The sequence below is a fragment of the Coregonus lavaretus genome (genome assembly GCF_964263955.1).
Source record: "Coregonus lavaretus genome assembly, chromosome: 6".
Taxonomy (NCBI): Eukaryota; Metazoa; Chordata; class Actinopteri; order Salmoniformes; family Salmonidae; genus Coregonus; species Coregonus lavaretus.
This window is the reverse complement of record NC_139993.1, coordinates 38,383,031-38,403,529: the sequence shown is the minus strand read 5'-3', so window position 1 is coordinate 38,403,529 and position 20,499 is coordinate 38,383,031. Positions and strand designations below refer to the sequence as shown.

General features: G+C 43.5%; 1 protein-coding gene across 2 annotated transcripts in view; it reads left to right on the top strand.

Annotated features, from left to right (window-relative positions):
* rgl1 (ral guanine nucleotide dissociation stimulator-like 1) overlaps positions 1 to 20,499 on the top strand; it is a 34,740-nt gene that overhangs the window by 7,321 nt on the left and 6,920 nt on the right. Inside the window, exons 1-6 of one of the 2 annotated variants that reach the window (XM_084162901.1) lie at positions 6,281 to 6,462; positions 8,604 to 8,714; positions 16,038 to 16,246; positions 16,574 to 16,648; positions 16,849 to 17,042; positions 18,575 to 18,708. In XM_084162901.1, the coding sequence (XP_084019027.1) occupies positions 6,418 to 6,462; positions 8,604 to 8,714; positions 16,038 to 16,246; positions 16,574 to 16,648; positions 16,849 to 17,042; positions 18,575 to 18,708 (768 nt within the window). In that variant the 5' untranslated portion in view covers positions 6,281 to 6,417. Of the gene's footprint in view, positions 1 to 6,280; positions 6,463 to 8,603; positions 8,715 to 16,037; positions 16,247 to 16,573; positions 16,649 to 16,848; positions 17,043 to 18,574; positions 18,709 to 20,499 lie in introns of those variants that run through there. The other variant, XM_084162900.1, reaches the window with a different exon arrangement.

Genomic DNA, 20,499 nt, shown 5'->3' with positions numbered 1-20,499 from the left:
CAAGAAGATAGGGAAATAGGGGAGAAGCATGAGGGAGAGGGTAGAAACATGGAGGACGGATATAAATAAGTAAATAATGCCATTTAGCAGACGCTTTTATCCAAAGCGACTTACAGTCATGCGTGCATACATATTTTTTTTTGGTGTATGGGTGGTCCCGGGGATCGAACCCACTACCTTGGCGTTACAAGCGCCGTGCTCTACCAGCTGAGCTACAGAGGACCACAGGATATGAAGAGAGATGAGCAACATGAGCAAGAGAGTGGAAACTGTAATTTGCATGATGTGGTCCTCTGTAGCTCAATTGGTAGAGCATGGCGCTTGTCACGCCAGGGTAGTGGGTTCGATCCCCGGGACCACCCATACGTAAAAATGTATGCACACATGACTGTAAGTCGCTTTGGATAAAAGCGTCTGCTAAATGGCATATTATTATGATATTATTATGATTGAGAGGTCACAGAGGTTCATCCTGTTAGTGGGCACTGACTGTGCCCTTGGCCTTGGACGAGGAGCAAGACATTTAAAGCTCCAATATGTAACTTCTTGGGCGACTCGACCAAACTCACATAGAATTGTGAGTTATAGATCTGTCATTCTCATAGAAAGCAAGTCTAAGAGGCAGTAGATATGTTATATGTGTGCTATTTCTATGCTTCCTGTTCTTAAGTTTCGTTTTTGAGTCTTTTACTTTCAGTTTTGTACACCAGTTTCAAAAAGATGTAAATACAATATTTGTTGTTATGGAAAACATATTTCACAGCAGTTTAGATGGTACTATGATTCTCTACACTATGCATTGCTTATTTTGTCACATAAACTGAAATTAGGCTCTTGCACATTGCATTGGCAAACCCAACACTGATTATGGAGAAATTCACCATCTTACATATACAGTCGTGGTCAAAAGTTTTGAGAATGACACAAAATATTAATTTTCACAAAGTCTGCTGCCTCAGTTTTTATGATGGCAAATTGCATATACCGGTACTCCAGAATGTTATGAAGAGTGATCAGATGAATTGCAATTAAAAAAACATTTCCATTGCATTTCAGATGCCCTGCCACAAAAGGACCAGCTGACATCATGTCAGTGATTCTCTCGTTAGCACAGGTGAGAGTGTTGACGAGGACAAGGCTGGAGATCACTCTGTCATGCTGATTGATTTAGAATAACAGACTGGAAGCTTTAAAAGGAGGGTGGTGCTTGAAATCATTGTTCTTCCTCTGTTAACCATGGTTACCTGCAAGGAAACACGTGCCGTCATCATTGCTTTGCACAAAAAGGGCTAAACAGGCAAGGATATTGCTGCTAGTAAGATTGCACCTAAATCAACCATTTATCAGATTAGCAAGAACTTCAAGGAGAGAGGTTCAATTGTTGTGAAGAAGGCTTCAGGGCGCCCAAGAAAGTCCAGCAAGCGCCAGGACCGTCTCCTAAAGTTGATTCAGCTGCGGGATCGGGGCACCACCAGTGCAGAGCTTGCTCAGGAATGGCAGCAGGCAGGTGTGAGTGCATCTGCATGCACAGTGAGGCGAAGACTTTTGGAGGATGGCCTGGTGTCAAGAAGGGCAGCGAGGAAGCCACTTCTCTCCAGGAAAAACATCAGGGACAGACTGATATTCTGCAAAAGGTACAGGGATTAGACTGCTGAGGACTGGGGTATCTGGGGTATCATTTTCTCTGGGGTATCATTTTCTCTGATGAATCCCCTTTCCGATTGTTTGGGGCATCCGGAAAACACCTTGTCCGGAGAAGACAAGGTGAGCGCTACCATCAGTCCTGTCATGCCAACAGTAAAGCATCCTGAGACCATTCATGTGTGGGGTTGCTTTTCAGCCAAGGGAGTGGGCTCACTCACAATTTTGCCTAAGAACACAGCCATGAATAAAGAATGGTACCAACACATCCTCCGAGAGCAACTTCTCCCAACCATCCAAGAACAGTTTGGTGACGACCAACGCCTTTTCCAGCATGATGGAGTACCTTGACATAAGGCAAAAGTGATAACTAAGTGGCTCGGGGAACAAAACATCGACATTTTGGGTCCATGGCCAGGAAACTCCCCAGACCTTAATCCCATTGAGAACTTGTGGTCAATCCTCAAGAGGCGGGTGGACAAACAAAAACCCACAAATTCTGACAAACTCCAAGCATTGATTATGCAAGAATGGGCTGCCATCAGTCAGGATGTGGCCCAGAAGTTAATTGACAGCACGCCAGGGCGGATTGCAGAGGTCTTGAAAAAGAAGGGTCAACACTGCAAATATTGACTCTTTGCTCTCTAAACTTAATGTAATTGTCAATAGAAGCCTTTGACACTTATGGAATGCTTGTAATTATACTTCAGTATACCATAGTAACATCTGACAAAAATATCTAAAAACACTGAAGCAGCAAACTTTGTGAAGACCAATACTTATGTCATTCTCAAAACTTTTGACCACGACTGTACACTGCTCCCTACTGGACAGTGTGGTAAAAACACAAACACACGCACACACTGATCTGCATGCGCAGACAGTGTAAATCACACACAGACACATACACACAAGCACAAAGTGTACCGGTCACAACGTAGTAACAATAGTGACAGTAGCAGTGGGAGTAGAGGCTTCGGGGAAGTGATCCCTCCCCGTGTCAGTCAGTCAGTCAGTCAGTCAGTCAGTCAGTCAGTCAGTCAGACAGACAGACAGACAGACAGACAGGCAGGCAGGCAGGCAGACAGACAGACAGACAGACAGACAGACAGACAGACAGACAGACAGACAGACAGACAGACAGACAGACAGACAGACAGACAGACAGACAGACAGACAGACAGACAGACAGACAGACAGACGATCTTCCTAGTACTCTTTGTTTTGCAATGATGCAACGACAGAGTTTCCACTGGAGTCTCTGGCTCTAACTGCTGCCAATACTTTAATAGTGAGGATGAATCTTCTTTTTTGCTCATATCAGGCTAATGAAAGGCACGTAGTGCTATTCTTTCCATCCAGCCTGATGTCCAAAATATAATAATTATTCCTACGTTCCCTCTGAATTCCACTGACGACACTGTTATTGTTTTGGGCTTGATCTCTTCTGGCTTAAATGGCTTCTCTATGAGCTCCTGACCTTGCTGTGAACTCTCTATGACCCGAGCATATGCGCTCACACACACACACACACACAATCACACACACACACACACACTCACACACACACACACACACATGCGCACACAGCTCTGACAACACCCACTAAACGGCCTGTTCTCCAACAGTACAGTACACTTTCTCTGACACTGACCTCTTGATCCTCTTCACTTAAACAGAGCAGCTTCAAACCATCCTGCACAGTCTGGCTGTCTGATCTGTAAAACCCTCTGGGCTCTGAGATGGATAGTTATATCCCTATAGTGCTGTACTGAGTGTCTCCTCTCTTCTCTCTTTAAGGGAGTGTTCTGTTGCAGTCCTGTCCCCTTTATGTAGAGTTTTATGGTTCCTCCACTTTCCTTTCCTTTCATCTCCTGTCCTCTCCTGTCCTCTCCTGTCCTCTCCTCCCTGTCCCTCTGTAGCAGTAGTAGCGTTTTATGTCTCTAGCCCAGCCAGCCCCACCCGTCATGTATGAGGATAGCAGGCTCTGTGGAGTCGGGAGGCTGCAGGCAGGAAGTGGGAGATTTCCTGGAATGTGCCTTTTTCCCCACAGTGGTGCAACAACAGCGTCGTGCTCCTCCTGTTTTTGTCCCGCTCCACTCCGCGCTGCAGCTCCCTGTCCTGGTTTTGTTGCAGGGAGACAGAGGGGAGGACGGGGGGAAGGCTGGAGGCCAGGTGTCCAGGGGTCCAGCCAGGGGGAGAGCTGACCCCTCTGTGCAGTCCCCCAGTCTGTGCTGTGATATTTGAGATATATTTTATCTCAGATCTCAGGAAGAACAGCCCCCCTCCTCCGCCCCCCTAGACAAACAAACCTCCTTTTCCATAGAGACTTGCTCTGGACTATAAGATCTGTTGGAGCAGCAGTAGTATCTTAGTACTGTAAATCAACCAGATATATGGCTTTATTTATTATCCCCAGCAGCTGGCGCAATACAAACAGTCTCTTATTTCATCTGAACACTACAGCGCCAAACTCTGTCGTTTGCACCATAGATCTTAGCCCTCTCTCCCTGCATCCCAAACCAACTCCTTGTGAAATGGGAGATGTGTGTTCATCGGTCCAGTAGAGTTGAGCCGTGCCTGTCACATTTGTCAGAAGGAGTATTGCTGCACAGAAGGATGACATCACTCTCCTCTGAGAGCAGCACAACAGTCCCCGGGGGAGAGCCAGGGGTCACAACCTTTCCCACTGCCTGTCGATGCTTCCCAGAGCCCTGGAGACTGATGTGAATGGTGGGGCAAGCCAGCCTGGGAACTGGCCTCCAGCCAGGCTACACAGGGCTTCCCTGGACCCCTGGCCCTCCAGGCAGGCAGCCTCTGGCCTCTGGCCCGGCCTGCAGCCAACCTGGACTGGGCTGTTTGTGGGGCAGTGACACCATGGCTGGCTTATACGTCTGTGGGCACCGACTGACACTGTGTGTGACGTTTGGTGTGATGCTGTGTGACGTTGTGTGTTACATGGGCCAGTGTATGAGAGTCAGAGGACATGGGTCAAGGCATGGCCAGCCTACTCTCGGACAGAGGGCTCCCATTGTCCACTGGAAGTCTAGTCCTACTGGTGCAGTACATGACACACAATGCATTGTGTGGGCCTTGGTGGCTGAAGTTATTACATGAGACATGTTATTGATCATCCTAATAGCTTCGTAATAACTCTCTAAATGTTTGACCACCTGCTGATTTCTATCTCTCCACTGACTCAGACAAGTGGTTGACCGTGGTGGAAAAAGTACTCAACTGTCATACTTGAGTAAAAGTAAAGATACCTTAATAGAAAATGACTCAAGTAAAAGTGAAAGTCACCCAGTAAAATACTACCTGAGTAAAAGTCTAAAAGTATTTGGTTTTAAATATACTTAAGTATCAAAAGAAAGTGTAATTGCTAAAATATACTTAAGTATCAAAAGTCAAAGTAAAAGTATAAATCATTTCAAATTATTATTATTATTTATTTTAAAAATTTAGGGATAGCCAGGGGCACACTCCAACACTCAGATATCATTTACAAACAAAGCATTTGTGTTTAGTGAGTCTGCCAGATCAGAGGCAGTAGGGATGACCAGGGATGTTCTCTTGAGAAGTGTGTGAATTTGACAATTTTCCTGTCCTGCTAAGCATTTAATATGTAACGAGTACTTCTGATTGTCCGGGAAAATGTATGGAGTAAAAAGTACATTATTTTCTTTAAGAATGTAGTGGAGTAAAAGTAAAAGTTGTCAAAAATATAAATAGTAATGTAAAGTAGAGATACCCCAGAAAACAACTTAAAGTAGTACTTTAAAGTATTTTTTACAAATACATACACAGTGGAACAGTTGTTGACTATTCTCACACACATACCCTATTCACATAAACAATACACAGTAGTGACTGCATCTCCAGCCTTCTTGCATTGTCTCACTGGAACTTGGACAATCTGGCTTAAAGGGCCAATCCTTAGTTGAAACAATAACAAAGCGTAACCCTGCCTCTGTTTTGGTTAAAAGGTAAAGGGTGGGCCTGGAGAAATGTAACCACTCAAATTCATGGACAGAGCTAGGACTGACCATCCAAGATATCAAAATGATAATTTCAAGCATGTTTTGAGGCTATGTAGTGTTTATTTACAATGTTTACAAACACTGGAGTAAAACAAGCTTATATTTGGAGTTCTGATATGGTTTGACAGTTGAACTAAGGTCATGAGGCAATTATAAATTATATTCTTCAAGAATCAATATGTATATATTATTAATTAAAGTCCAAAAATGGATGTAGGAACTGCAGATTGACCCTTTAAGCTTTACATTTACGTCATTTAGCAGACGCTCTTATCCAGAGCGACCTACAAATAGGTGCATTCACCTTATAGCCAGTGGGATAACCACTTTACAATGTTTGTTTTTTTTGGAGGGGGGGGGAGCATTCATGCGTAATATCAACGTAAATCTCGACGGGCACTAAATTACTATCTTAAATTTGTTGTCAGGTTGTATCTTTCACATGATGTTCTCACTGAAAATGAAACATTTCAAGAAAATGGAAACGGGAGGAGTTATGGGGAGGACCGCGAGTTCAGTGGGCAGGGCTCAGCCATTCAACGGGGGACGGAGGAAGAGAGGAGATTGAAAGAGAAGAGGAGGATTGAGAGAGGGGGAACAACACAGACAAGAGAGCTGTGACGGATTGTCTCTGTGTAGTGAAGAAAATATTTTACAGAGCAGGAACGCTGGGGACTGGAAACATTTCTTGCCTGGGTTGACTGTTTATACCGTGTTCTGATGCAGTCCCCGGATTATGAGAGAAGCGCTGACCATGAGATTCGCCTGGAAAGCTAAGATGGTAAAAAAAAAAAGTTCCTCTGTTTTCCGTGCTGCAGACTGTTGATTTTGTGGTTTGAGAGTCAGCTTTCAGAGAGCCTGGAGAGGGAGGGGGTATGCTTGGGAAAGTAGCGGATAAAGGAAAGGAAGAGGGGGGGGGCGGCGGGGGATACATTTGAACAGTGAGTTTTAATTGTTTTCTCTCCCTCGACGCTCTCGTGGTGCACTTTAAATGGTCTGTATCGCCTACGCGTAAACGTTTTGCGTAAAGACGCGGGCGCGCTCTGGAAATGTAACTCGTGGCCGAATTTTTTTTACCGTTAGTTTTTCCCAATAGAAATGAAAAACGTTTGTCTCTGAGCCGAGAGTGAAATGGGAGAACAATTGCCTTGGCCCTGGGGTGAGCGCTCCTCCACAGGTCCCTGCAGCTGCGTCTGGAGCAAGCACAAAGCCTACGGATCAGCCCAAAGACTATCTTGAGCGTATTGTTTTCACTCGGCTCAACACCAGTGTTTTGTGATGTCAGCAGAAGGTGGTCGGAGACAGACTACTGTTATTTGCCCGAGCAAATAGTCAATTCTGTAGTCAGCATCCCCCTCCAATAAATTGGAGCATCCTTCCAAACCGAAGCCTGTCCAGCAAGTCTGAACTTGGAGTTAGTAAACAAGCCATCTCCTGTTTATATCCTGGGGTCATTTAATATGCCATGTAGTCTCTGAACTCATTCCTATTCACAACCGTGTTTATCTCAGCTTTTGTATTATAGGCCTATTAGATGACACACTGAGCTGGGTCCTTTTAGAGGCTAAAATGTCCCCTGTGACATAATAACTTGTTTGATCTCTCTTTTTATAATTTTCGCCTGGGGCCTTTGGTACACCATAAGCCCCATCTTGGTCCACAAAGCAGGCAGGCCTTTAAACCCCAGTCTGAAAAACATTTATGCCTGGCACAAAGAGCAGGCTCTGTGCACAGACTGTGGACTCAGCAGGCTGGGCCACAGAGCAGAAATACCTCCTGCTATTGTTTTGGAGTGGACTGGACTGCATAACTCACTGAGTGAAGTATTTATCTCTCAGGCAGGCAGAGAGGTAGCACTGTACAGGAAACGGATGGAAAATACAGACATGCTGGCCTGTTTTATCTCCTGCACTCAGTTACTCCTCTGTGGCCCTCTTTCTCTCTCCACCAGAGCCCATTGCCACCACACAGTTTATCAGTGCCTGACTGTGATTGTTTGGGGTGGGTTCCCTGCCTGGCCCTCTGTGCTGTGTTTTTGTTACAACCCAAACAGCCACCCACAACAGTCTCGGGCTAAGTGCCACTGGCCTTCAGAGCTGGTCTTTGAGCCTGTTAACGGCCAGTCGTGACCTTTGACTCTAGCTGCCACCACTCTGTGTGGGGAGGGAGTGGATTTTGCCATTGTCCTGTTATGGTGGCAGTGAAAAGTGAGAGTGTGGACTTGGCTGGAGTGCTTCTGTCCTCTAAACAGCTCCTCTTTATGGGATTGAAATGAGCTCTGGTTGCAGTCACTGCATGTGGCTGCCTTCCTCCTTGACTCGGCTGATTTTTTTTAATTTGAGAGTAAACTGCAGATCTGTGTCTGTGTGCTCTGCATAGCTGAGAGGCAGTATGCCGCCAATATGGATTCAGAGCCACAGAGTAGACTGCATTGTGAGGAGCAGTGAGAGTGTATATGTGGAGCAGTGAGCGTGTGAGTGTGTTTGTGTGTGTGTGGCGCAGTGAGCAGTACATGTACTGTATTTCCACCAGCTCCAGGCTCCGGGAGGGAGGTTTCAGGTTGAGCCAGTCTCAACCAGACAGGCAGGGGATCTTTTATTGTCTTTAGTCTACAGACAATTCTCAGCTTTAGTTCTCATCTCCAGTGGCCTTCTTCAGCTCTCAGAGAGGGCGAAAGGAGTGGGGGTGGTGGAGACAGTCTCTCTCCTACTCTGTGGAGCTCTGCTCAGTCTAATTCTCTTTCTTTCTTTCCCTCTGTCATTGAGTCATAACAAAAGTACTCCTCTTTTGTTTCTAGACACACTTCAATTCTTTTTAAATGTGATACATTTAGCTACAGTTTTGGTTTGTTCAGCTTTGTGGTCCTGTGTACTAGAGGATGGTTTGTCTGTGTGTCAACAGCTCATTATGTCTCTCCCACAGAGCTCAGTGCAGGACTGGGGGGAGGAAGTGGAGGAGGGAGCAATATACAACGTGACACTGAAGAGGGTCCAGATCCAGCAGGCTGCCAACAAGGGAGCAAGATGGTTGGGGGTGAGTGGACCACTCTGCTCTTTCACTACAACACACTGATTGAAAGCACACAAACTTGAGAACTTGTGAGAGACCTTGTCAGGCTCAAACAATAACTCTGCTGAATGAGTTATATCTATAGATGTGGTCCTCTGTAGCTCAATTGGTAGAGCATGGCGCTTGTAACGCCAGGGTAGTGGGTTCGATCCCCGGGACCACCCATACGTAAAAATGTATGCACGCATGACTGTAAGTCGCTTTGGATAAAAGCGTCTGCTAAATGGCATATTTAAAAAAAAAAAAATTTATAGACAGATTTAGTCTTTCCATTGGAGAATTCATGAAACAATCACTAGTTGAACATGGCAACATTGGACTGATTGTATTACTTTGCGGAGTTATTGTAAGTCTATAGTTCTTTGTGAAAGGAGAGGTGTATAATAATAGTTTTGTGGATAGAGCTTGGCAGCTTCATTGTAAGATATACAGTAATGCCAATTTGCAATCACAGGGCGTCTCACAGCATTGTGTTGAAGGTCTGTTGTTTTAACATTTAAACTATTGAATTTTCCCATTTTTGCCAACACCCTGCGCAGGCCGTATAAAAACAACTTTTTCACAAGTAGCCTACTCAACTGTTTGTCTAAGTCATGTGATTTCCTGATTTGCCAGTTCGATAGAGAGAGAGGACTCTAGTGCCCAAAAGCCTGTTTTAGCATGGGCAGCGCCATTGAGGACTTTCACCATTTTGAAGTAGTCAACTGGGAGGGACTTCCTATGGGTTAAGGAAGGATCACAAATTCCATCCACATCATCAAGAGGGATCAGCCAATGAATTATACTAATTAATTATACTCACATTGCATAACTGCAGGTGGTAGTAAAATGCCAACCTTGGCTTTATACTTGTTCAAAATGCACCCTTTCAGTTTGTTTACCAACTCATAGAAGTAGTAGAATAATAAAATGTACTACTGCAAAATGGAGATGGCCTCAATGGTGCTGCCCTTGCTCTCACAGATGCCATAATGGGACAGGTGCAATGTTGCATCCTCTAACTATCTCTGTGCGGTTATAACTAGGTCATTCCATGTCATTTCAGCAAGCCTTGACACCCACAATCTCAGATTATTCTTAAATTGTTTCTGTAGTTAGAAATAGATAAGACAAGCATTCCAGAAACATTATTTTGTTGAAATATGATTTGATCTCTGAGATTGCACCTAAATTGTCAATTTTAATTTATAGGATCAATATAATATTCAATAATTATAGTACCTAACATATGATTTGGACCAAACCTTTTTCTAACAATGAGTAAGACATGAGGAATCCAACAAAATGGTCAAAAGCCATCCACGGACCCCCCAACATCTCACGCCAATCCCACCCCAACAACGAGTATACAGTGCATTCGGAAAGTATTCCGACCCCTTGACTTTTTCCACATTTTGTTACGTTACAGCCTTATTCTAAAATGGATTAAATTCTTTTTTCCTTACATCAATCTACACACAATACCCCATAATGACAAAGCAAAACGTTTTTTAGAAAATTTTGCAAATTTATAAAAAATAAAAAGCTGTAATATCACATTTAGATAAGTATTCAGACCCTTTACTCAGTACATTGTTGAAGCATCTTTGGCAGCGATTACAGCCTCAAGTCTTCTTGGGTATGACGCTACAAGCTTGGCACACCTGTATTTGGGGAGTTTCTCCTATTCTTCTCTGCAGATCCTCTCAAGCTCTGTCAGGTTGGATGGGGAGCGTCACTGCACAGCTATTTTCAGGTCTCTCCAGAGATGTTAGATCGGGTTCAAGTCCGGGCTCTGGCTGGGCCACTCAAGGACATTCAGAGACTTGTCCCGAAGCCACTCCTGCGTTGTCTTGGCTGTGTGCTTAGGGTCGTTGTCCTGTTGGAAGGTGAACCTTTGCCACAGTCTGAGGTCCTGAGCGCTCTGGAGCAGGTTTTCATCAAGGATCTCTCTGTACTTTGCTCCGTTCATCTTTGCCTCGATCCTGACTAGTCTCCCAGTCCCTGCTGCTGGAAAAACATCCCCACAGCATGATGCTGTCACCACCATGCTTCACCATAGGGATGGTGCCAGGTTTCCTCCAGACGTGATGTTTGGCATTCAGGCCAAAGTGTTCAATCTTGGTTTCATCAGACCAGAGAATCTTGTTTCTCATGGTCTGAGAGTCTTTAGGTGCCTCCAAGCGGGCTGTCATGTGCCTTTTACTGAGGAGTGGCTTCTGCCTGGCCACTACCATAAAGGCCTGATTGGTGGAGTGTTTTGCAGAGATGGTTGTCCTTCTGGAAGATTCTCCCATCTCCACAGAGGAACTCTGGAGCTCCTTCAGAGTGCCCATCGGGTTCTTGGTCACCACCCTGACCAAGGCCCTTCTCCCCCGATTGCTCAGTTTGGCCAGGCGGTTGGCTCTAGGAAGAGTCTTGGTGGTTCCAAACTTCTTCCATTTAAGAATGATGGAGGCCACTGTGTTCTTGTGGACCTTCAATGCTGCAGAAACTTTCTGGTGTCCTTCCTCAGATCTGTGCTTCGACCTAATCATGTCTCGGAGCTCTACGGACAATTCCTTTGACCTCTTGGCTTGGTTTTTGCTCTGACATACACTGTCAACTGTGGGACCTTATATAGACAGATGTGTGCCTTTCCAAATCATGTCCAATCAATTGAATTTACCACAGATGGACTCCAATCAAGTTGTAGAAACATCTCAAGGATGATCAATGGAAACAGGATGTACCAGAGCTCAATTTCGAGTCTTATAGCAAGGGGTCTGAATACTTATGTAAATAAGGTATTTCTTTTTTTTTCTAAACCTGTTTTCGCTTTGTCATTATTGGGTATTGTGTGTAGATTGTGGAGGAAAAATATTTACTTAATCCATTTTATAATAAGGCTGTAACGTAACAAAATGTGGAAAATGTTAAAGGGTCTGAATACTTTCGGAATGCACTGTATAGTATCTGTTCTCTATGTTTGATGACTAGTATGGAACTGCGGCTCAGAGTATTGTTTTTTCATCCTATGTAATGTATTCTCAGTGAATTTGGTGTCTAAGGTCAGTTAAGATCACCACTTTATTTTAAGAATGTGAAATGTCAGAATAATAGTAGAGAGAATGATTTATTTATTTCAGCATTTCTTTCTTTCATCACATTCCCAGTGGGTCAGAGGTTTACATACACTAAATTAGTATTTGGTAGCATTGCCTTTAAATTGTTTAACTTGGGTCAAATGTTTCGGGTAGCCTTCCACAAGCTTCCCAAAATAAGTTTGGTGAATTCCAGCCCATTCCTCCTGACAGAGCTGGTGTAACTGAGTCAGCTTTGTAGGCCTCCTTGCTCGCACACGCTTTTTCAGTTCTGCCCACACATTTTCTGTAGGATTGAGGTCAGGGCTTTGTGATGGCCACTCCAATACATAGACTTTGTTGTCCTTAAGCCATTTTGCCACAACTTTGGAAGTATGCTTGGGGTCATTGTCCATTTGGAAGACCCATTTGAGACCAAGCTTTAACTTCCTGACTGATGTCTTGAGATGTTGCTTCAATATATCCACATAATTTTCCTTCCTCATGATGCCATCTATCTTGTGAAGTGCACCAGTCCCTCCTGCAGCAAAGCAGCCCCACAGCATGATGCTGCCACCCCCGTGCTTCACGGTTGGGATGGTGTTCTTTGGCTTGCAAGCTACCCCCTTTTTCCTCCAAACATAACGATGGTCATTATGGCCAAACAGTTCTATTTTTGTTTCATCAGACCAGAGGACATTTCTCCAAAAAGTACGATCGTTGTCCCCATGTGCAGTTGCAAACCGTAGTCTGGCTTTTTTATGGCGGTTTTGGAGCAGCGGCTTCTTCCTTGCTGAGTGGCCTTTCAGGTTATGTCGATATAGGACTCGTTTTACTGTGGATATAGATACTCTTGTACCTGTATCCTCCAGCATCTTCACAAGGTCCTTTGCTGTTGTTCTGGGATTGATTTGCACTTTTCGCACCAAAGTACGTTCATCTCTAGGAGACAGAACGCGCCTCCTTCCTGAGCGGTATGACGGCTGCGTGGTCCCATGGTGTTTATACTTGCGTGCTATTGTTTGTACAGATGAATGTGGTACCTTGAACCAGATTTGTGGAGGTCTATAATTGTTTTTCTGAGGTCTTGGCTGATTTCTTTCGATTTTCCCATGATGTCAAGCAAAGAGGCACTGAGTTTGAAGGTAGGCCTTGAAATGATGTCAATTAGCCTATCAGTAGCTTCTAAAGCCATGGCATCATTTCCTGGAATTTTCCAAGCTGTTTAAAGGCACAGTCAACAAAGTGTATGTAAACTTCTGACCCACTGGAATTGTGATACAGTGAAATAATCTATCTGTAAACAATTGTTGGAAAAATTACTTGTGTCATGCACAAAGTAGATGTCCTAACCGACTTGCCAAACAATAGTTTGTTAAAATGAAATGTGTGTAGTGGTTGAAAAATGAGTTTTAATGACTCCAACCTAAGTGTATGTAAACTTCCGACTTCAACTGTACATCCAACAAATTCAATGACAAATTTATCTGAACAGGGGGAAAGAAATCATCACAAAATTCACTGAGAAATCATTACATAGGATTAAGAAACAATACTCCGAGCTGCAGCGGCATACAACTTGTCAAACATAGAGAACTGATACAATATACTCGTTGTTGGCGTGGTATTGGCGTTGCGTGTCAGTGGATGGATTTTGACCACTTCTTTGGATTCCATGTCTTACTCATTGTTAGAAAAAAGTTTGTTCCAAATCGGATGTTGGGTACTATCAATTTTGAATATTTATATGAATCCTATAAATTAAAATGGCCAATTTGGGTGCAATCAATCAGCTTAATTTCTCAGAGAACAAATGTATATTTCAACAAAATAACATTGCAGGAATGCTAATTTGATCTGTTTCTAACAACAGAAACGATTTCAGAACAATCTGAGATGGTGGGTTTTGAAATCGTCTTTCATGTGCTTTTTGAGATGGAACGATCCAACTGCCACCATAATTCTTCTTTCCCTGCATGTTGCATCCCGTAAAAGCAAAGCATATAGAGGAGAACAACTACTCCACATTATAACATGACAGTACAAATTTGGAGTACTTGTTTATTGTGGCATTATCCAGCCCCTGAGTGGGAGTGAGTGGGAGTTCTGTATATGCGTATGTATGAGTAAGCCAGTGAAAACAAGACATTGTCTGTTCTGTTGGTTGTCTCTCTGTGGTTGATGGTGATTGTAATCCCCCCATTTCTTTAGTGGGAAAGCAAGATAATGTAAACAGCAAGCCACAGTGCCACACTGGTGCTTTGTTTACTGTTGTGGCACTGCCCATAGAGTGCCATCCGAAGAAATGCTATACAAATGTAAATAAAATTTGAACGTATACAGTACCAGTCAAAAGGTTGGACACACCTACACATTCCAGGGTTTTTCTTTTCTTTTTACTATTTTCTACATTGTAGAATAATAGTGAAGACATCAAAACTATGAAATAACACATATGGAATCATGTAGTAAAACAACAAAATGTTAAACAAATCAAAGTATATTTTATATTTGAGATTCTTCAAAGTAGCCACCCTTTGCCTTGATTTAACAGGTGTGCCTTCTTAAAAGTTAATTTGTGCAGTTTCTTTCCTTAATGCGTTTGAGCCAATCAGTTGTGTTGTGACAAGGTAGAGGTGGTATACAGAAGATAGCCCTATTTGGTAAAAGACCAAGTCCATATTATGGCAAGAACAGCTCAAATAAGCAAAGAGAAACGACAGTCCATCATTAATTTAAGACATGAAGGTCAGTCAATCCGGAAAACATCAAGAACTTTGAAAGTTTCTTCAAGTGCAGTCGCAAAAACCATCAAGCGCTATGATGAAACTGGTCTCATGAGGACCGCCACAGGAAAGGAAGACCCAGAGTTACCTCTGCTGCAGAGGATAAGTTTTAATTAGAGTTAACTGCACCTCAGATTGCAGCCCAAATAAATGCTTCACAGAGATCAAGTAACAGACACATCTCAACATCAACTGTTCAGAGGAGACTGTGTGAATCAGGCCTTCATGGTCGAATTGCTGCAAAGAAACCACTACTAAAGGACACCAATAATAAGAAGAGACTTGCTTGGGCCAAGAAACACGAGCAATGGACATTAGACCGGTGGAAATGTGTCCTTTGGCCTGAAATCTCCAAATTGGAGATTTTTGGTTCCAACCGCCGTGTCTTTGTGAGATGCAGAGTAGGTGAACGGATGATCTCCGCATGTGTGGTTCCCACCGTGAAGCATGGAGGAGGAGGTGTTATGCTGTGGGGGTGCTTTGCTGGTCACCCTGTAAGTTATTTATTTAGAATTCAAGGCACACTTAACCAGTATTGCTACCACAGCATTCTGCAGAGATACGCCATCCCATCTGGTTTGGGCTTAGTGGGACTATCATTTGTTTTTCAACAGGACAATGACCCAACACACCTCCAGGCTGTGTAAGAGCTATTTGACCAAGGAGAGTGATGGGGTGCTGCATCAGATGGCCTGGCCTCCACAATCCCCCAACCTCAACCCAATTGAGATGGTTTGGGATGAGTTGGACCGCAGAGTGAAGGAAAAGCAGCCAACAAGTGCTCAGCATATGTGGGAACTCCTTCAAGACTGTTGGAAAAGCATTCCTCATGAAGCTGGTTGAGAGAATGCCAAAGGGGTGGCTACTTTGAAGAATCTAAAATATATATCTTTATTTGTTTAACACTTTTTTGGTTACTACATGATTCCATATGTGTTATTTCATAGTTTTTATGTCTTCACTATTATTCTACAATGTAGAAAATAGTAAAAATAAAGAAAAACCCTTGAATGAGTAGGTGTGTCCAAACTTTTGACTGGTACTGTATGTTTGGTACTTGACAGTCAGGTCATTTGTGGCTAGATTTTTGCAAGAGAGCAGTGCTGACTATGAGAGTAGAGAGCTACTGTGTGTTGGAGTTGGACTGAGTCTGCTGTCCTCTTTGCCGCCCTCTCTTAGCCAGAGGACTGGGTGGAGGAGGGGCGCTCTGCTCCGTTATTAGAAGCAGATTGGAGAGTTTCCTGTTTTAGCGTGCTAGCAGCACCAAGGTCTCTCTCTCTCTCCCTTTTTCTCTCTCCCCTAATTCTTCTCCCAGCAGACACAATACTCGGACACATCTGCTTAAGAATTAAAAATAGCATGCCTTTGTCTCAACACCTCTCCGTCTCTCCCTCCATTTCTCTCTCCCCCGCTCTCATCGTTCTAATATCCTTGGTTCTTCACATCTTGTCCCATCACAGGCGGAGGGGGACCGGCTGCCCCCTGGCCACACAGTGAGCCAGCTGGAAACCTGTAAGATCCGGAGTATCCGGGCGGGAACGCTGGAGCGGCTGGTGGAGACCCTGCTGACGGCGTTCGGGGACAATGACCTCACCTACACCAGCATCTTCCTGTCCACGTACCGCGCCTTCGCCAGCACACACACCGTGCTTAAGCTGCTGTTAGATAAGTACGTCTGGGTCTGGGGGCCATGGTGGCTGTAGTGTACAGCAGAGGCTGACAACTCCTGGTCCTGGTGGGTCCAATGTGTGCAGGCTTTTGTCACAGCCATAGTGCTATAACACCTGGTTCAAATAATCAGCTAATCATCATGATTTTTATGAGGTGAATTGTATGTATAAGTGTTGGGCTGGGACACACTGTGGCTGGAGAACAATGGCTGAGGAACACTACTGCTCTACATTGAGAGGCTAAGGAAACGTATTGGTCTCACTTCTTTTACAGACTGATGGTAGACGTTGGTGCTGAAATGTTATTTTCTTGGTATTTTTCTCAGATATGGAATTGCAGAGGATAGTGAAGGACAGATGGAACGATGTAGACCCTCTGAAACCAAAGGAGCCGTTCGAACGTAAGATTTCTCAACATCTCCTACTTACTTAGTCTGTCTGTCCGTCTGTCTGTCTTTGCTTGCTTTCCATATGGATTCAAGCGGAGTTGTTGCTGAGTTGTTATTGTGTAGCTCCCCAGTCTGCCTTTCCCTCTGTCAGCAGCAGCTTGCTCCCAGCAGCCTTCCCTGACTTTCTCTCTGCCCTCCCTCCTCCCCCTCAGTGCCCTGGCCTCCATCCTGCGAGTCTGGCTGGACCAGTGTCCAGAGGACTTCCAGGAGCCTCCATCTTACCCCTGCCTCCACAGGGTCATGGCGTATTTACAGAGGGCCCTGCCTGGATCGGAGCCCATTCGTAGAGCCCAGAGTCTACTGGAGCAGCTGCAAGCCGAGGCCAGTCTGGATCCAGACTCCGAGGGTGGGTGAACAATCTAAGATATCTAGTTCATTAGTACTCTATCCTCCCTCAATTCTGTAGTCTTCTTATCTTTGTCTCTATCCCTCTGCTTCTGTTGTCTATCTCTCTCTCTTCTTAATTTCTCTCTCTATTTACTTATATCTCCATCTATTTCTCTCCATCACAGTGCTGCCAATTCTCACGCATTGGCATGAGACACACAGATTTGACCCTCTTCACACGCCACACCTCTTATTTCTCACGCATTGAAAAAAGTAGGCCTGCTGCTTTTCTTTTCTGATGAATACAGTGTATGTTCAGTGCGTTAACTTTTCAATTGATCCATAATTTTCCTGCCACCGCACTGTGAACCGCAGCAGATTGAAGATGGCGATTGGTTTAGTGAGGGTCCAGGACCAAGGTGATTGGATGCGCGTTTGTAAAGAAATGTCCCTCACGATTACCGTTGAGCAGCCTTTCTATGGGAGCAGCCACGGCAGACAGGACAGGCACGTTCGTTCTCCGCTGATCAAAGTTTATGAACTAAATGTTCAGAAGAGCAGCATGGCAACTTGAAGCTGTTTTGTACACATAACTGTCAAAAAGTGCATTTGCTGTCACTCCTGTCCCTGTCGCAGAAATACATTGAAAGATAATTTGGGTTTGGTGTAGGGGCAGATTTAGGCGAAGTCATCTTGTCTTCAGGAGATTTTATTATCTGTTTAATTTATTTGGTCTTTCACAATAGATTATGTAAGTCATTAGAACAATTACCATCCCCTACAATGGGCTAGAATATAGACTAATTAGTGTGCTTATTTCAGCAAGAACACTAATGTTATTCCCCAGACTTTTATTTTTTCACTTCTTAACAATGTTGCTGGTGTAATTAGGCTATTTTAAATCTGATATGCCAACTTGTCTTGAATAAATAAATAAAGTGAAATGAGGGCTATGCATTTATGGACAGTGTTGAATATAGGCTAAACTATAAAATGAGAATAGGCTATATTGAAATGCCCCTTGCCTCATATCCTGTTTTGTCATTTTAGTATTGTGCACAAGATCTTACCCATGTAGAGTAAGATGATGGCAAGGTTTTGCAAATCAGCCTCAACCACCTGAAAATTGATATTCATTCGATTTTTCTTGAATGTGGAGTACTGTGTAGAAATCAAAAGTCACATGAATATATTCAAACCTCCATTTTTACTTTTAGAATGTATTTATTTTTTGTGGGGATTGATCAGCTTTAATATTGCAGATAGATTGTAGCTTCCATCAATGTAATTGTCAGCATTACTTCCAATCCCGCATATATTTTTGACAGTACCAGTCAAAAGTTTGGACACACCTAACCATTCAAGGGTTATTCTACAATGTCAAAATAAAGAAAAACCCTTGAATGAGTAGGTGTGTCCAAACTTTAACCCTGGCTAGGGGTGGAGCCAATGACATTCACTCGAGAGATCTCACTCGAATCTATCTTCAAAAGTTGGCAGCCCTGCCATCAATAATGAAATCATTCATCTGATCATTACTCCTCTTGGTAGGTTTCTCTGGCGGTTTCCATGGCAACAGCTCCTTCTGCTTGGGTGAGGATGAGGAAGTGGAGATTGAGGTCCAGGAAGACTTCCTGTCATTTGATGCAGATTTGGTTGCTGAGCAGCTAACCTATATGGATGCGGTAAGAGAAAGGCTGAGGGAGGCTGGGTTGGAGTATGGATTTCCAGGTGGGATTTGAACAATACAGGATAAATATACGTTTTAAAGTAACTGTCCAGTGTTACCATATTTCTATGAAATATGACCTATAATTAATTACAATATGAGTGAAGTAGTTTTCCTTTAAAACAATGATAATTAAATATGTTAAAAAGCAGCTTTTCTGTGTTCGAATGATGTGTGCGTACCCCAACAGAATGGTCATAATTTAAAATATTAATGCGAGTAGACCGCTGATTTGGCCAGCTCAGCCAATGAGCCAACATGACATCATGTTCTATGAAGAAATAGCAAGCATTTTTAAGATACAAGTTTGAGGTGGGGGTTTTTCTCCAACTTATGCTTTGGCCACAAATACGATATAGGACGAGTCAACAACAATATTTGGGTAGGTAAGCGTTAACAGAATATTATGTTTTTTTTAAGTCATATTTTCACTGGACAGTTACAGTTGAAGTCGGAAGTTTACACACACTTAGGTTGGAGTCATTAAAACTCGTTTTTCAACCACTCCACAAATTTCTTGTTAACAAACTATAGTTTTGGCAAGTCGGTTAGGACATCTACTTTGTGCATGACACAAGTAATTTTTCCAACAATTGTTTACAGACAGATTATTTCACTTATAATTCACTGTATCACAATTCCAGTGGGTCAGAAGTTAAAATTCACTAAGTTGACTGTGCCTTTTCCAAACGAGCTTGGAAAATTCCAGAAAATGATGTCATGGCTTTAGAAGGTTCTGATAGGCTAACTGACATAATTTGAGTCAATTGGAGGTGTACCTGTGGATGTATTTCAAGGCCTACCTTCAAACTCAGTGCCTCTTTGCTTGACATCATGGGAAAATCAAAAGAAATCAGCCAAGACCTCAGAAAAATTATTGTAAACCTCCACAAGTCTGGTTCATCCTTGGGAGCAATTTCAAAACGCCTGAAGGTAGCACGTTCATCTGTACAAACAATAGTACGCAAGTATAAACACCATGGGACCACGCAGCCGTCATACCGCTCAGGAAGGAGACGCGTTCTGTCTCCTAGAGATGAACGTACTTTGGTGCTAAAAGTGCAAATCAATCCCAGAACAACAGCAAAGGACCTTGTGAAGATGCTGGAGGAAACAGGTACAAAAGTACAGTGGCTAGCGAAAGTATTCACCCCCTTGTCATTTTTCCTATTTTGTTGCCTTACAACCTGGAATTAAAATTGATTTTTTGTGGGGTTTGTATAATTTGATTTACACAACATGCCTACCACTTTGAAGATGCAAAATAAAAAAAATTGTGAAACAAACAAGAAATAAGACAAAAAACTGAACTTGAGCGTGCATAACTATTCACCTCCCCAAAGTCAATACTTTGTAGAGCCACCTTTTGCAGCAATTACAGCTGCAAGTCTCTTTGGGTATGTCTCTATAAGCTTGGCACATCTAGCCACTGGGATTTCTGCACATTCTTCAAGGCAAAACTGCTACAGCTCCTTGAAGTTGGATGGGTTCCGCTGGTGTACAGTCATACCACATATTCTCAATTGGATTGAGGTCTGGGCTTTGACTAGGCCATTCCAAGACATTTAAATGTTTGCCCTTTAACCACTTTAGCAGTATGCTTAGGATCATTGTCCTGCTGGAAGGTGAACCTCCGTCCCAGTCTCAAATCTCTGGAAGACTGAAACAGGTTTCCCTCAAGAATTTCCCTGTATTTAGCACCATCCATCATTCCTTCAATTCTGACCAGTTTCCCAGTCCCTGCTGG